Genomic DNA, 18,071 nt, shown 5'->3' on the forward strand with positions numbered 1-18,071 from the left:
CATGTTGACCCATCCTCCAAGAAATCAGAGCAGATGCCTTACTACATTTCTGACGTAGCTGATTGATTTAACACCCACACATAATTCCACTAAGTGAATCTTTGTACCAGTGCTATTAATAAGAGTTCTTCCTTATTTCAATCACTGACCGTTACCTCACCTTCTTTTTCCTTTTCTCTTCATTTACTCATTTATCTATTTATTTTCTTTTATGTTTTAGTAAACCCTGTAAAGCGTCTTTGAGTGTTAGAAAAGCGCTATATAAATGTAATGTATTATTATTATTATTATTAACATTGATGTGCCGGTGAGAATTTTCAACCAAAATTAAAAAAAATATCAAGAAAACTCCTGAGCAGATTTCCAATTTTATATTCCACTTAAAAAAATACACAGTGTTTTCGCTGGGTTGTGTTGCTGCAGATGAGGTATCAGAATGTTAGAGTTATTGGCTGCACACTCTATAGACACTTTAGACTTTAGAGATACAGCACGGAAACAGGCCCTTCGACATAAGGAGTCCGCACTGACCAGCGATCACCATGTACACTAACACTATCCTACACACTAGGGACAAATTACAATTTACCGAAGCCAATTAACCTACAAACCTGTACATCTTTGGTGTGTGGGAGGAAACCGGAGCACCCGGGGAAAACCCACGTGATCACAGGGAGAATTAACAAACCCCACACGGACAACACCCGCAGTCGGGATCGAACCCGGGTCTTTGGCGCTGTACGGCAGCAACTCTACCGCTGCACCACCATGCCGCCCAAACCTGGTACCTGGAGGAACCCGGGAGGAAAATCCATCTGCCAATGTTCCACCCAACGTGCCAACTGATCTAAACTTGTTGGTAATATTGTTGGATTTTAGAAGAGTACGCAGGCACCTCGCATTCTACGGGAGGGGTTACGCACTTGAAAAGCAGTGCGTAAATCCCCAAGCATGTAAATGAAACACATGCCAGGCACCACATGTGTCAATGCTGCCTGCAGTGCCAGACATATATTTGAACGCGTTATTCCAAGAATAGGAGCGTGTAAATTAAACTTCGGTGGTAATTAAACAAGCGCTTTATTCTAAAAACGCGTAAATCAAGCACGTATAAAACGTGCTTGGAAAGGTGTTAACATAAATGTCAATTTTTTCGTGTGATATATACCTTTCTTTTTCTCTCTCCTCCCTCATGCAATAGTGATTTTGGATATGAGCGTCATTCCGATGGCAGATGCTTACCAGCCTTCTGGTATAACCCATCCTTCGTGACTAAGGAATGTAGTATGGGACAGAGCTACCTCAACAGTACAGGGTGAGTAGACTGGTCTGGCTCTTAATTCCTATGCTGGTGTTTTAGTTTTGGTTTAGTTTTAGAGATACAGCGCAGAAACTGGTCCTTTGGCCCACCGAGTCCGCTCCGACCAGCGATCCCCATACACTAGTCCTATCCTACACACTAGGGACGATTTACAATCTTTACCAAAGCCAATGAACCTACAAACACACATGTCTTTGGAGTGTGGGAGGAAAACAGAGCACCCGGAAAAATCCACTCGGCCACAGCGAGAATGTACAAACTCCGTACAGACAGCACCCGTAGTCAGGATCGAACCTGGGTCTCTGGCACTGCAAGGCAGCAACTCTACCGCTGCGCCACTGTGCCACCCCCTAACCTGGAGGAACCCGTGCTTGTTCATAGATGGTTAAATCACTTTAAATCAGCATGTTCGTCTTCATTGAGATCATGGCGAATCCATTCTAATCCTCCAGTCCAGGGAGGAATGAACAAGGTTCAATAGTCCAGTGTTAGTTCAGGGCCTTAACAAGTACAATAGGATTGACTTGAATCTTAAATATGGGATCTAAGAATTGTTTCTAGGCCTAGTTATCAAAGCCCATCACCAACACCCTTGAGAAGACAAAGAAGAGCCAGTGACTGTTTGGTGGGAAGTGTTTGACAGTTTGATGTATCTGGTTTGCTTGGGCCCTTCAGATTCGACCACTTTTCCATACGTTTGGAGTCACGTATTCGTAAAACCAATTACATTTCCACCCTCATGGGAGTTTAGTAATGAATGTTTTTTTGGCAATCTAGTTACCATCATCGATTTTATCTTTTAATTCCAGATTTATGTAGTCAACTGGCTTTAAATTAATTTGCCATGCACAAGAATTTGAAAGACACCACGTGGAAACAAGCCCTTCAGCCCACCGGCTCCACTCTGAACATTGATCAACCATTCATACTAGTTTCACGTTACTCCACCCCCTACGCGTTTGGGGCAATTTTACAGAGGCCAAATTAGCCCACAAACCTACATGTCTTTGTGATGCGGGAGGAAAGCAGAGCACCCAGACAAATCTCATGTGGTCACAGCGAGAATGTGCAAACTCCACACAGACAGCACCGGAGGTCGGGATTGGACCTGGGTCTCTGGCGCTGTGAGGCAGCGGTTCTACCGACTGCGCCACCGTGCCCTCCCCCTACTGGCCAAATTTTGCCACTGAATCGCCATGTTTTCGGCGCCACTTGTACCCTTCAAAGTTGCTGAAAATGTTAGTCTTAATGTGGTCAGTTTGCCTGTGTGGCCTTAGATCCGCCGCCACATTACGTTTTTTTTGCTGATATGGTGACGTTCCTGCATTTGAATAATGGCTGGAAAATGCTCTGCAAACAATTTCTAAACAGCAAGAACTGTGCTGTAAAGTAATGTAAACCAAACCCTTTACACGGCTTGATGCACTTGGCAGAAATTGTACTCATTAGCTCCGTGAATGGGCCCAAAAAAAGTCTGTGCATCGAAATGAGTCACACCATGGTATAGGCCATACACGGTGAATATCACTCCCTGAAATTAGACAACAGAAAACACAGCAAAGGGAGATTGTTTCCACTCTCAGTAAATTGCTATAATTTTAAAAAAAAGCAACAAACATATCTCACAGCGAAAACAAATAGATTTTCGTCCTTTATTTATAAGGGCAGGAGCGTTTTGATCTTTATTCGTAATTTCAAATGTCTTGAGTGGCAAGTTACCACGGCAGGGAGCATTTAGATCAATTGCACTTTAATTCCCATCACTGGGGTCTACCTTTTACCCACGGCAATCTAAGGAGCCTAGTGAGAGAAATTTGAGGAAGGACATTCTTGCTATTGAGGGCGTGCAGCGTAGGTTCGCGAGGTTAATTCCCCGAATGGCAGGACTGTCGTATGTTGAAAGACTGGAGCGACTGGGCTTGTATACTCTGGAATTTAGAAGGATGAGAGGGGATCTTATTGAAACATATAAGATTATTAAGAGATTGGACACGCTAGAGGCAGGAAACATGTTCCCGATGTTGGGGGAGTCCCGAACCAGGGGCCACAGTTTAAGAATAAGGGGTAGGCCATTTAGAACGGAGACGTTCAGAGAGTTGTGAATCTGTGGAACTCTTGGCCTCAGAAGGAAGTGGAGGCCAATTCCCTGGATGTTTTCAAGAGAGAGTTAGATAGAGCTCTTCTCTGCCATCTTCTCTTTTTGGACTTCTTAAGAAGCAGACAGGTTTTCAATTGCAAATGCCACAGTGGAGAGTAATTGGTTTAGGGATAGCATTTGTTCCCAAATTTCCCACATTCAAACCACTCCCAGGTTTCTGGAGTGCATCTGACTTATTGTTTAAGGCTACGTGCCAACCATGTAGCATTGGCAACAATCCCAAACTTCCACCAGGAATTCGGCAGCATTCCCAGCATGTGGGGTCAGTTCCAATCATTGCCTTGCATTATAACTCCAAGTCCTGCAACTTAAGTCATCTGGATTTCCATGTCACTCTCCATGGGCTCCTGGCATGCACTCAACCTTTGACCTCCAGTAAGGAAGACAAGATCACATTACACAGGAAGGGCAAGAGGCCATTTAGTCCATATTGTCCATGTGGTTGTATATGCTCCAGTTATTTGTCTGAAAAAGGGTCTCGACCCGAAATGTCACCTATCAATGTTCTCCAGAGATGATGCCTGACTTGCTGAGTTACTCCAGCTTTTTGGTTCCATTTGCCCAAACCCACTTTGTCCAACTATTTCATATAATTCCCATTCCTTTCCTCTTCATTATTTATGTAGCTTCTCCTTGGCTGCCCGAGTTGGAAGTCAAGAGATAAAAAATCATTTCTCTTCCCATTCCCATACCAACTCCCCCGCCCTTTGTCTCCTCCATTTGCGGTGGCACAGTCACGCAGCAGTAGAGTTGCTGCCGTACAGTGCCAGAGACCCGGGTTTGATCCTGACTACGGGTGCTGTCCGCACGGAGTTTGTACGTTCTCCCTATGACCGTGTGGGTTTTCTCCGGGTGCTCCGGTTTCATCCCACATTCCAAAGACGTACAGGTTTGTGGGTTAATTGGCCCCTGTAAATTGTCCCTAGTGTGTAGGATGGAACTAGTATAAGGGTGACCATTAGTGGGCATGGACACGGTGGGCCTGACAGCCTGTTTCCATGCTGTGTCTCTAAACTAAACTAAACTTAACTAAACATTGCCAGTGAGGCGACATGCAAACTTGAGGATGCAATGTGCATTCGGCAGCCATATTGGGCGTTTAATACCAGTGTAAAGACAATTATTTTTCTTTAGGTTGAGTTTAGTTTAGTTTATAGCCACATGTACTGAGGTACAGTGAAAAGCTTTTGTTGCGTGCTATTCAGCCAGTGGAATGACAATACATGACTACATTAGACAATACATGATTACAGTGCTCCATTGCCGATGTGAGATGTTTGATTTTATTCAGCCAACCCATCATCCCGAGGAGAAGGTGACAAACTGTGCCATGGCAGTAGCTGGACTCTCATTCTGACGCTGCATTTTAATTGTGTGCAGGTACCGAAAGGTTGGTGCCAATAACTGCACTGGTGGCGTCAGAGACCAATACACAGCCCAGCGGCATTCGTGTTCCAGCCGAGCTCCCCGCGGCCTGCACCTCATCACCAGCGATGGACGTCTGGCCACTGTGTCTGGACAGAACGTCACCTTCATCACCCATCTAGAAGAGGTGAGCCACTCCGTGCGAGTACAGCCCGATGTTTTCAGTCAAGCACCCGATGGAATAATCAAGGAACTGCAGATACTGACTGGCCACATACAACGTGCTGGAGGTCAGCCAGCATCTCTGGACAACAAATTCTGATCCACTGAGTCACTCCAGCATTTTGTGCCTTTTTTTGTAGACTGGCATCTGCAGTTCCTTGCATCCGCACTTGAGAGGTGGACTTGTGCTTACTTTTCTGATTAAGGTTCAGGTTAATGGGGCCATGCTACATCTGAGGGGCACGATGTGAAGTGCAGACGATTGTGCCCCTGGATTCGATGTTAACTCCAGCAGCGGCACAGGAGGCCAGGAATCAATGATTCAATGAGACTTTACTGTCACATGCACCTAGGTACAGTGAAATGCTTTGTTTTGCATACAACCCGGTAAAATCATACACCAGACCTCATCTAGGCAGAATACAAGAGTCGCCACGTCTCTGCCTCAGAAGGCAGTGGAGGCCAATTCTCTGAATGCATTCAAGAGAGAGCTAGATAGAGCTCTTAAGCATAGCGGAGTCAGGGGGTATGGGGAGAAGGCAGGAACGGGGTACTGATTGAGAATGATCAGCCATGATCACATTGAATGGCAGTGCTGGCTCGAAGGGCCGAATGGCCTCCTCCTGCACCTATTGTCTGTTGTCTATTGTGACAAAGTTACAAATGTTCACCGAATATTCCTTCCACTGCCTGCCGCTGCATGCCGCTGCCACCCCCCCCCCACCCCCATCCCTCTCTCACTCGGCCTCCCTTTGTTCTCGGCGGCCCACTGCCTGGTCCCCCATCATTCTCGACGGTCCCCTCACTCTCAACACCTCCTTGCTCTCGGAGGCACAGGCACCAACCGGTGGCTCTGGGCCGAGTTCGGAGTCCGTGGTGGGTAAGCCGGGTCTACCGGCAGGTCCTCGGTCACTGCCTCACAGCGAGTGTTCCTCGGTCTGACCGTGTAGCGACGGAGTCTGCGTTCCATGGCGGCCGCATCCACCGTTGTCAATCTGCAGCGAGCAAGTTCTCAGCCCGCGGTGGCAAGAAGGGCCCGCTTGCCCGGACACTCTGACCTAGCTCTTTCCTGAGTTCTACTTTTCTTGCCTGCTCGCTGCAAAATATCTGGCTAAAACCCAATGCATTCCTACCTCACCTCAGCTGGAGGTGAGTACAGAAGTAGAGAGGTTTGAGATCAAAGGAGGACTTGAGCACAAGGATGTGATACCTTTCCATAACATCTAGTTTCCCTCTCCCTTAACTCTCAGTCTGAAGAAGGGTCTCATCCCGAAACGTCACCTATTCCTTTACTCCAGAGACACTGCCTGACTCGCTGAGTTGCCCCAGCATTTTGTGTCAACCTTCTGTGGATTCTAAATCTGTGGTATTCCTGTACCTTGCACCAATGTAGGTAGGTAAACGCATGTGGGGGTGAAAGGCAAATGGTGCTTGGTACGTATTAAAAATTGAGCAGTGGATATTTTGGGTGAACTGAAGTTAAGGGACAATGGGATGTCATCCAAGGGATTATTGAAATAACCAAGGATGGAAGTAATCAAAGCAATGATGGTGGTTTTTATCTAATTGTGCCATCAGAGAAACCACCTTAACCAGCAAAGTGGTATATATTCAGTCCCTTGTTTAGTAACTCAGGGGGGGGTTCAAAGATTTCTTAAAAATTTGATCGAGAGAACAAATTTGAAGAAAACATCTCCTCGCTCTCGCTGAGCAGAGAGAGGCCGCAGGTGATTTCAAAAGAAGGCATGGTCTACATTTAGAATGCACCTTTTACAACAAGTTTTTCAATGAGATTAAATGGAAGAGAATATGGACAGAGAAAGCCTCCATTCACAACAACCCAGGAGCAAACTCTCTTGTTCAGTTTAGTCTACAGATACAGCAAGGAAACAGGTTCCAAGTCCACGCCGACCATCGATTACCAAAACACACTAGGTTTACGTTGTCCCATTTTCTCATCCATTCCCTTCACACCAGGGGCAATTTACAAAGACAATTAACCTAGAAACCTGCACATTTTGTTTTAATTGGTTCAATTTAGTTTTAGTCGTGAAATATAACGCAGAAATACGCCCCTCGTCCAATTAACCTACAAACCCGTATGTCTTTGGAGTGTGGGAGGAAACTGGAGCCCATGCAGTCTGGCGCTGTCAGGCAGCAACTCTACTGCTGCGCCACCTTGCTGCCCAGCATCTTCGGGATGTGGGAGGAAACTGGATGACCCAGAGGAAACCCACGCAGTCACAGGGAGAACGTGCAAACTCCACATAGACATACGCAAGGTCAGGATCGAACCTGGGTCTCTGGCGCTGTCAGTCAGCAGCTCTACCAGCTGCACCACTGTGCACCCCCCCCCCCCCCCCCCCCCCCACCCTTCCTGGAAAGTAAAAGTGAGTCAAAGAGTCATTAGACATGGTGAGATACAGCATGGAAGAAAGCCCTTCAACTACTGACCATCAATCACCATTTACACTAATGCTTTCTTTAAGCCCATTGTCTATTTTCCTGACATTCCCATCAACCAACCCTCCCTAATTCTATCACTCACCTACACATTAGACTTGATTTACTCTGGTCTTTTAACCTTGAGTTGTGTTGGAAAATTAATTGGAATAATATCAATTGGTTCCGAAAATCTGCCAACACCACCGAGGTCCTGGGGTTGCTGGATTATCAGTCTCACCGTAATATCTTTGGGATGTTGGAGGAAACCGAAGGTTTTGAAGGAAACCCATGCAGTCAGGGGGAAGAGCGTGCAAACTCCACACAGGTAGCACCGGAGGTCGGGATTGAACCTGGGTCACTGCCGCTGTGAGGCAGCAACTATGCCACACCGCCACCTTCTCCAGTGTAGTTGAGAGATACAGCACAGAAACAGGCCCTTCCGCCCACCGAGTCTGTGCCAACCAGCAATCACCCTGTACACTAGCACTATCCTACACACTAGGGACCATTTACCATTTTTACCAAAGCGATTGACCTGCGAACCTGCGCATCTTTGGAGTGTAGGAGGAAACCGAGTGCTCCAGTAACATTTACATCCAGCATAGAGAGTGGAGTGGGCTCAACTGGGGAGATCTTGAAAGAACCACCAACAACCGAGTGAGGTGGAGGACATTTGGAGGAGGAGGAGGAGGAGGAGGAGGAGGAGGAGGAGGAGGAGGAGGAGGAGGAGGAGGAGGAGGAGGAGGAGGAGGAGGAGGAGGAGGAGGAGGAGGAGGAGGAGGAGGACATTTGGAGGAGGAGGAGGAGGAGGAGGAGGAGGAGGAGGAGGAGGAGAAGAAGAAGAAGAAGACAGAGACAGAGACAGAGACAGAGACAGGGCTTCAGTTTAATAACCCGTAAAAATCCCATTTCTTCCCCTTCCCCTTCTAGACTTTAGTGGACATAAATCTGGAGCGAGTCTTGAACTCACAACCTCTGACTCGGAGGAGGAGGAGGAGGAGGAGGAGGAGGAGGAGGAGGAGGAGGAGGAGGAGGAGGAGGAGGAGGAGGAGGAGGAGGAGGAGGAGGAGGAGGAGGAGGAGGAGGAGGAGGAGGAGGAGGAGGAGGAGGAGGAGGAGGAGGAGGAGGAGGAGGAGGAGGAGGAGGAGGAGGAGGAGGAGGAGGAGGAGGAGGAGGAGGAGGAGGAGGAGGAGGAGGAGGAGGAGGAGGAGGAGGAGGAGGAGGAGGAGGAGGAGGAGGAGGAGGAGGAGGAGGAGGAGGAGGAGGAGGAGGAGGAGGAGGAGGAGGAGGAGGAGGAGGAGGAGGAGGAGGAGGAGGAGGAGGAGGAGGAGGAGGAGGAGGAGGAGGAGGAGGAGGAGGAGGAGGAGGAGGAGGAGGAGGAGGAGGAGGAGGAGGAGGAGGAGGAGGAGGAGGAGGAGGAGGAGGAGGAGGAGAAGAAGAAGAAGAAGACAGAGACAGAGACAGAGACAGAGACAGGGCTTCAGTTTAGGCTTCAGTTTAATAACCCGTAAAAATCCCATTTCTTCCCCTTCCCCTTCTAGACTTTAGTGGACATAAATCTGGAGCGAGTCTTGAACTCACAACCTCTGACTCTGAAATGCAAGTGCTGCCAGAAGACACACCTCATGGCTTGATCCTATCTCCAACCACTATCTCCCCATCACCCAAATTAGCATTGGCTGCAGGGGCTGTTCTGTGATTTTTTTTTTTTTTATTACAATAGATGCAGGAGGAGGCCATTCGGCCCTTCGAGCCAGCACCGCCATTCAATGTGATCATGGCTGATCATTCTCAATCAGTACCCCGTTCCTGCCTTCTCCCCATACCCCCTGACTCCGCTATCCTTAAGAGCTCTATCTAGCTCTCTCTTGAATGCATTCAGAGAATTGGCCTCCACTGCCTTCTGAGGCAGAGAATTCCACAGATTCACAACTCTCTGACTGAAAAAGTTTTTCCTCATCTCAGTTCTAAATGGCCTACCCCTTATTCTTAAACTGTGGCCCGCCCCTTGTTCTGGACTCCCCCAACATTGGGAACATGTTTCCTGCCTCTAACCTGTCCAACCCCTTAATAATCTTAGATGTTTCAATAAGATCCCCTCTCATCCTTCTAAATTCCAGTGTATACAAGCCTAGATCTGCCATCATCCCCTCTCCCACAACAACGTCGGTATCTTTTTCCACTTCGAACATCTTACTCTCACTCTCCACATGTCCACGAGCTGCAGAGAGCGAACGAAAGGAAGCCCTTAACGTGCAGACTCATTCACAGTGATTAATCAAACAGAACAGTGAGCAACGTAATAACTGAGTCCCCTGATGCACAGCATGCCAATTCATTAAAGGAACTCGAGTGGAGATTATGATTGATGCATTGTCAGGAAGAGACAGTGGGTAAGCTGGCTTCTGCCTATTAAGAGAGCACACCTCTGAGTTGAATATTTTATTGGTATGTGGCCAGTTCAATGTTCCCTTGTTTGAGGCCAAGTCAATGGGAATTTTTAAAACAAAGATTGACAGTAAGGATGTCAAAGGTTCTGGGGAGAAGGCAGAAGAATGGGGCTGAGAAGGAATGATAGATTAGCCATGATTGAATGGCGGAGTAGGCTTAATGGGCTGAATGACTTAATTCTTCTCCTATAACTAATAAACCTATAATTAAACATTAGGCAGTTCTATGGTGCCATCTGCGTGCCAAGGTCTGTTACATCCTCCGTACACTATGAGTTCTAATGTAAAATACTGGTGCTCCTGGAGGCTGCTGTATTCTATTTTGGAGGTTCAATGTTGCTTACAGCGTGTAGTGATAGACAGCAGGAATCTACAATTAGATTTCTCAGCAGGAGCTGAAATACTATCATGATTCCAAGCAACAGTGTTAAGGGTTTTACACAATTTTATTCTGCAGGAGGAAATGCATCAGTCACAAATCTAATCACAGCAGCCTTCCTTCTGCATCTGAAGATTGTGTGTTCTAGTCCTGCATCAAAGATCTGAAGTTAAGATATGCACTGGTGCTTCAGTCCAATGCTGAGGGTGTGCTGCACTATCAGAGTGCTGTCATTCACTTTCAAGTACATTTTGTACTTTCATGTGGTGAATCTGTGGAATTCATTGCCACAGACGGCTGTGGAGGCCAATGGACATTTTAATGGCGGAGATTGATAGAGTCTTGATTCATACGGTTGTCAGAGGTTATGGGGAGAAGGCAGGAGAATGGGGTTGAGAAGGAGAGATAAATCAGCCATGATTGCGTGACAGAGTAGATTCGATGGGCAGAATGGCCTAATTCTGCTCCTAAACTTATGAACATGAAGTGTGTAGGAAGGAATTGCAGATGCTGGTTTATACAGAAGATAGACACAAAGTGCTGTAGTAACTCAGGGGGGGAGGCAGCATCTTTGGAGAGAAAGAGTAGGTGATGATTTGGGTCAGAACCTTTCTTCAGATTGAAAGTAGAGGTTGTGGGGGTTTGGGGGTGCGGGAAGGGGAGGTGGAAATAAACTGGAGGCGAGAATAGGCCAAAACAAATCAGAGGTGGCAACAGGTGACCTCAGGAAGGGTGGAGCCATAATGGCCCATTGTTGGTTGGGGAAGGTGTGATAACAAGAGGGATACTGAGATGTGAACAGTGGATCTGGTAGGATGACTAGTGTGGGGGAGGAGGGAAAGAGGGAAGGGGAGGGATTGCAGATTATTAGCAATCAGAGAAATCAACGTTCATACTGCTGGGTTGTAAACTGGCCAAGCGAAATATGAGCTGCTGTTAAAACATCTGAGAATGTCTGAAGGGTTCCAACCCGAAACGTCTCCTGTACTTTCAAGTGGATGTTTTTCGAAGCACCAGATGGGAGGTATCCTTTATCCAACCTCTCTGAACGAGATTATCTGAACTCCCCATTACTGTTTGTGAGAGTCGACTGTGAAAAATCAGTCACTGCGTCTCTCCACAACAGTGAGTTAACTTTAAATGTAGTTCACAGGCTACAGCAGACCCAGTCGTGACCAATCTATGTAAATCCACATCTTTTCCTTTTACTATTTATTATTAAAGTAAATTATTTTGGGTTGAGTAATCTCCTTATTTCCTGCCTGAGCAAGATTTTGGTTCCTCTTGTATCCTCTCTATTTTTCCTTAACCCATCTTCTTACTAAAAACATGTTTTGTTGTTGTCTTCCACTTTCAATGGTTCAATGGTTTCTTATTATCACTTGTACCAAGGAACAGTGAAATATGTTTTTTTGCACGCATATCAGCAAGATTATCGCCGTACGTAAGCACCATTCCCCAGTTGATGTTACAGCATGTACAGAACAGCCCACTGAGTCTGCATGCAAGAGTCACCACAGGCAGGAGAATGGGATTGAGCAGGAATAATAGATCAACCATGATCAAATGGTGGAGCAGACTCAATGGGTCGAATGGCCTCATTCTACTCCTGTGCCTGATGATCTTATGAGACAATATTTCAAAGTTTGCTGTTTGCAAGCAAAGGCGAAAGTCAGAGTGAAAATGTGTTCTGAGAATTTACATTGACTAAACAAATGAAGAAAAAATGGTTAGAATAGAAACAATGTATCATCTTTTGTAACCTCAGGATTTATTCTAATTTTAAAATTACTTCATGCCAGTTTCCACTTCTGTCCTATGGGCTTAATTTCCTGGATTAATCTGAAATAATTGCCCAGATTTACTCCAACCAGATTGTCGTACGTAGAAAGATTTGCATTAGCATGTGCCCCGCCATCTTTGAGACATGCAGCAAATTGACTAAAACTGAGGCTGGTGAGGAGCCACAATTACCTCTCTCGTGATTAAAAATGTACTCCGCTTCTTGAGAAGGCATTTGGACAGATACATGGATATTAAAAGGCATTTGGACGGATAGGTAAGGCTTAGAGGGATATGGGCCAAATGTGGGCAGGTGGGACTAGTGTAGATGGGGCATCTTGGTCGGCGTGGGCAAGTTGGGCCGAAGGGTCAGTTTTCATGCTGTATGACTCCATGAGAAGGCCAAGTATAAACAGTCCTCTTTTTATGTCCTTTTTCCACTTTTATTTGTGTTTCTTGATTCCCCTTTTCTGGATCGACACGGTGGTGCAGCGGTAGAGTTGTTGCCTTTACAGCGCCAGAGACCCGGGTTTGATCCTGACTATGGGTGCTTTCTGTACGGAGTTTGTACATTCACCCCTTGATCTGCATGGGTTTTCTCCGGAAGCTCCGATTTTCTCCCACGACCTGAAGATGTACAGGTTTGTGGGCTAATTGGCTTGGTAAAGTTGTAAATTGCCCCAAGGGTGTTGGTGTACGGGGATCGCTGGTCGGCACAGACTTGATGGGCAGAAGGGTCTGTTTCCATGCCTTATCTCTGAACTAAACTGAAAAGGGTCTCGACCCGAAACGTCACCCATTCCTTCTCTCCTGAGATGCTGCCTGACCTGCTGAGTTACTCCAGCATTTTGTGAATAAATCGATTTGTACCAGCATCTGCAGTTATTTTCTTATACTAAACTAAGATAATTCTATCTCCTCCACAAACTCCCTGTTTCAAAGCCTTTAAAAATAATTATCTTTTATTGCCAGTTTTATGACCAAATTACCAGCATTACAGATCCTTACAGCAGGCAGATGTGTTCAGAGCCACATCAGCCCCATCAACTTATTATCTAATTCACGAGCAGGCTGCCTTCTACCTCTGGAGACACTGCCCAGCTTATGTTTAATGGTGGGAAAGGGAACAAGACATCGACTTGAAAAGGATATTTGGTTGAGGCTCTGCAGTGCGAAGGAGAGTGGGACCGATGACAGAACATCTCCAAAGCACCTGGGCAAGTGTGGAGGTGCAAATGGCCCTATTAAAAACAAATTAATATCTAAGAATTGGAAGCACTTTTTCTTTATTATCATGTGGCCAATTTTTTCCCTACCTTCCCAATTAAGCCAGGCAGTGATGGATGTTGAGAGATCAGATGTTAGCACATCTTGCAGATGTAGCTTTGCAACAAATGGCATTACCGACAATTATTACTTTTAGCAAAAAAGCAAACTGCTGGAGGAACTCAGCAGGGTCGGCAGCATCTGTCGAGGGAAATGGACAGACAATGTTTCGGGTCAGGACCCTTCTTCAGACTGATTCACTGCGTCTGAAGAAAGGTCTCGACCCGAAACGTCACCCATTCCTTCTCTTCAGAGATGCTGCCTGTCCCACTCCAGGTTTTTGTGTCTATCTTTGATTCACTACACAGTTGGTGCCTGGTCTGCTCAGTTCCTCCAGCAGTTTGGTTTAAGCTCGCGCTTTCAGCAATTATCATTTTTAATTATTTTGCAATATCAGCCTCTCTCGCCCATCGCTAGTGCCCTGAGCTGAGCAATATTGTTATTTCAGTGATCTCCCCTACAGTTGTTCTATCCTAAACACCAGGGACAATTTACAGAAGTCAATTAGCCTACAAACCTGTACGTCTTTAGAGCGTGGGAGGAAACCGGAGCACCTTGAGAAATCCCACGCGGCACAGGGAGAACGTACAAACTCAGTACAGACAGCACCCGTAGTCAGGATCAAACTCGGGTCTCTGGCACTGCAAGGCAGCAACTCTACTGCTGCACCACCGTGCTGCCTTCTGCAGTAACTGTATAGATGGTTGAGAGCTTCATGTTCCTAGGCATCCATATCGCCAGCAACCTATTCTGGTCCCTTAATGCAGATGCAGTGATCAAGAAAGCACACCAGTGTGTTTACTTTCGTAGACATCTGAGACGATTCAGCATGTCCACGAGGATTTTCTCATTACATTTGGCATTGGTGTTAGTTTATTACTGTTCGACTTTTTATTTTGGACTTTAGAGATACAGTGTGGAAACAGGCTCTCTGGCCCACTGAGTCCGCGTCGACCAAAGGGACTAAAGGGAGAACGTACAAACTCCGTGCAGACAGCACCCGTAGTCAGCATCAAACGTGGGTTTCTGGCGCTGTGAGTCAGCAACTCTACTGCTGAGCCCCGAGTGTAGTGAGATCCATTGAAAAACATTGCATCATTGAGTGAATCATGTGAACAAGGAATTTCATTGCACCTTGGTATACATGACAATAAATTGATCTGAATCTGAGAGCGATGAACATATTACATGGAAATAGACTACGAAGATTTTCTCAAGAAGATTCTGATTAGTGAGATAAAAATCAACGTCGCATTGCAGTGACTGATGCGATGGCAATTAACATGGGCGATGAGTGCACTTAAATAGTAAAGGATATTAGAACTGGCAGGTTGCATCCTAAACACTCAACTTTAAAACCATGAAATTAATTCTTTCAGATGTTCACATTGAATGAACTTCACAGGAGAGTTAAAGTTTCCGATTCAAAATAATTATAATGTAACTGTCACAAATTCTAAAATAAATGTCTCGGAGGAAATAGGCTGTTGCATCTGCTGAAATGGTACTGATCTGAAGTTGCGGTGCATTATTGATTTGTGACTGCATCCCCGTGGAGACAAGCACTGGTTCCTTATTTGGTGAGTTTGGTCGACCATTCTGTTCAGTGAGAGGGCAGGGCGGCACGGTGGCGCAGCGGTAGAGCTGCTGCCTCACAGCGCCAGGGACCCGGTTTCAATCCTGACAATGGGTGCTGTCGGTACGGAGTTTGTACGTTCTCCTTGTGAACGTGTGGGTTTTCTCCGGGTGCTCCGGTTTCCTCCCACATTCCAAAGACGTGTTGGTTTGTAGGTTAATTGGCTTCTGTCATGAGTCTCGAGTGTGTAGGGAGTGGGTGAGTACGTGCGACAACATAGAACTAGTGCGAATGGGTGATCGATGGTCGGCGTGGACACGGTGGGCTGAAGGGTGTAGGTTGGAACTGCAGATGCTCGTTTACACTGAAGATGGATATAAAATACTGGAGTAACTCAGCGGGACACACAGCATCTCTGGATAGAAGGAGTGGGTGACGTTTCGGATCGAGACCCTTCTTCAGACTCAAGAAGAAGTCTCTGAAGACTCTGAAGAAGGATCTTGACCCGAAACTTCACTCATTCCTTTATCCAGGGATGCTGCCTGTCCCGCTGAGTTACTCCAGCATTTTGGATCTATCTTCGGTGGGTTGAAGGGCCTGTTTCATACTTTATCTTTCAATCAATTAATCAATCAATCAGTGAGTGTAGAACATCTGCCGGTGTAGGAACAGTACCTGCACTGTGCTGGGCCATGCCAATGTGCCGGGAGCCCGTTGCCCCTGTGCAGGTCTATTCCGCGGGCCAGACAAGACTAGAGTTCATCAAAAAGGCAGGCTGCAAGGAGTATTTTATTAAGAAAGAATCTGGCCCCGTAGCAAGTCAAAGAAGGAGTAAGCCACATGCCCTTAAGACTGCCTGCCATTCAGAGAACATAGAACAGTGCCACACAGGAACAAGCCCATCGGACCAGAATGTCTGTGATGTACATGATGCCAAGGCCAATTCTCATCTGCCTACAACAATCCATGTCCCTCCATCCTTGCACATCCATGTGCCTAGCCACAAGTCACTCAAACAACACTATTGTATCTGCCTCCATCACCACCCTTGGCACTCACCACCCTCTGAGTAAAAAAAAAACTAGCCCTGCACACCGCCTTTACACTTTGCTCCTCTCAACTTAAAGCTGCGTCTTCTACCCTTTGAAATAATTAAATGGCTGCTCTGACCTTGGCTACTTCCTTCCTGCTCCCCCTAACCTTTGAATCCACTAAACCTCACTCTCGCCCCTGCCTGAACACCTTCAACGTTTCATCCTCCACATCTCTCGAGGTTAGAGAGTATCAAAGCTTCCCAACTCTGCGGAAGAAATAAATCCTCCTCATCTCCATCTTAAATGAAAGCATCTTTTTTTATTTGTCACATCTCACCACCTGCCCTCCAGTGCCGAAGCTAAGCCAAGATCCCTTGACTGCTGTCTGCCTGTCAGATTCAAGCCTTTGGTGTGACATGTTATCTGTTCATCTGATTTATAATTCATGTTCTATAAGACTTCATTTCTTTACCAACTGCCAGCACTTCTTTGCTGCATATGAGCATTATCTGTTTCACTGTCTGGAGTTCATTTATACAGGGTGTCACTGCGAGATGGCATGATTATCTGGAAAGTATGAAGCTTTTAGTTTAGTTTAGTTTAGTTTAGAGATACAGTGAAGAAACAGCCCTTCGACCCACAGAGTCTGCACCAACTAGCAGTCCCCGTACACCATCACTATTCTGCACACTACGGACAATTTACAATCTGTACCAAAGCCAATTAACCTGCAAACATATATGTCTTTGGAGTGTGGGAGGAAACCAGAGCACCCTGGTTTATACCAAAGATAGACACAAAGTGCTGGAGTAACTCGGCGGGTCAAGCAGCATCTCTAGGGGAAAAGGATGGGTGACGTTTCTGCTTAGGGCCCTTCTGCAGACTGAGTCTCAGTCAGTCTGAAAAAGGGTTCCAATCCGAAACGTCCTTTATAAAATGGTGATGGTTGAATCTTTCAGAGAGGTCCTGCACGGACTATAATTTTTACATTGTTTATTTTGTCTTTCACTTCTTTCTCATTTGCCTCTTGAATTAAGCTGAGTTTAGTTTAGAGAAGCAGCGTGGAAACAGACCCTTCGGCCCATCGAGTCCGCTCCGTCCAGCAAACACCCGTTCACACTAGTTCCATCCTACACATCAGGATCAATTTTACAGAAGCCACTTAACCTGCACACATGTGTAGGAAGGAACTGCAGATGCTGGTTTACACCAAAGAGAGACACAAAATGCTGGAGTAACTCAGCGAGTCAAGCAGCATCTCTGGAGAGTAGGTGACATTTCGGGTAATATGGGAAGGAACTGCAGATGCTGGTTTCCACCAAAGGTCGAAGGTACCCTATTACTTTATGTCGAACCTACACACATGTTGTGGTATAGATGGAGCCTCTCCTGTACATTTAACTGTTCTTCACACACAAACCCTCATAGCAAGGTCCATGAGTAAGGTCCAGTCTGAAGAAGGGTCCCATCCCAAAACATCACCTCTCCATTTTCTCCAGGGTTGCTGCCTGACCCGCTGAGTTACTCCAGCATGTTGTGCCTTTCCTTGGTAAACCAGCATCTGCAGTTCCTTCACCATTAGTAAGCTGAGTTTCTTAGATAATACAACAGTCTCTGCCCACAAATGGCATCACCTTGACAACATCCACACACAGGCTGTGAAGTGACTGCAAATGAACCTTTCAAACAAGGATCTGCTATTCAACAAGATTGGCATTACAAAGCTCCCAGCACCAATATCCTTCCATCACCATAGTCCAGAAAATGGACTGGACCGACCACATAAACACTGTGCTAAAAGGTCAGGTCAGAGGTGGGAGATCCTGTAGTGAATGGCTCACCCCCAATCATTCCACCATCGAAGCCTCACCCTAATCCGAACCCTAACCCTAACTCACAATGCTCACATCCAAGTCAAAACTGTTTGGGTATGCAGGTGAATAGGCTTCAGTAAATGGTCCCTAGCGTGGAGGGAGTGGATGCAAAAGTGGGATAACATAGAACTAGAGTGAA

General features: G+C 46.3%; 1 protein-coding gene across 1 annotated transcript in view; it reads left to right on the plus strand.

The window, feature by feature from the left end:
* The window catches only part of LOC144600829 (VPS10 domain-containing receptor SorCS1-like), a 410,789-nt gene that overhangs the window by 336,391 nt on the left and 56,327 nt on the right, over positions 1-18,071 (plus strand). The window contains 2 exon segments of the mRNA XM_078412718.1: positions 1,202-1,315; positions 4,860-5,031. Coding sequence (XP_078268844.1) covers positions 1,202-1,315; positions 4,860-5,031 — 286 coding nt within the window.

This window comes from Rhinoraja longicauda, chromosome 16 (assembly GCF_053455715.1).
Source record: "Rhinoraja longicauda isolate Sanriku21f chromosome 16, sRhiLon1.1, whole genome shotgun sequence".
NCBI lineage: Eukaryota > Metazoa > Chordata > Chondrichthyes > Rajiformes > Arhynchobatidae > Rhinoraja > Rhinoraja longicauda.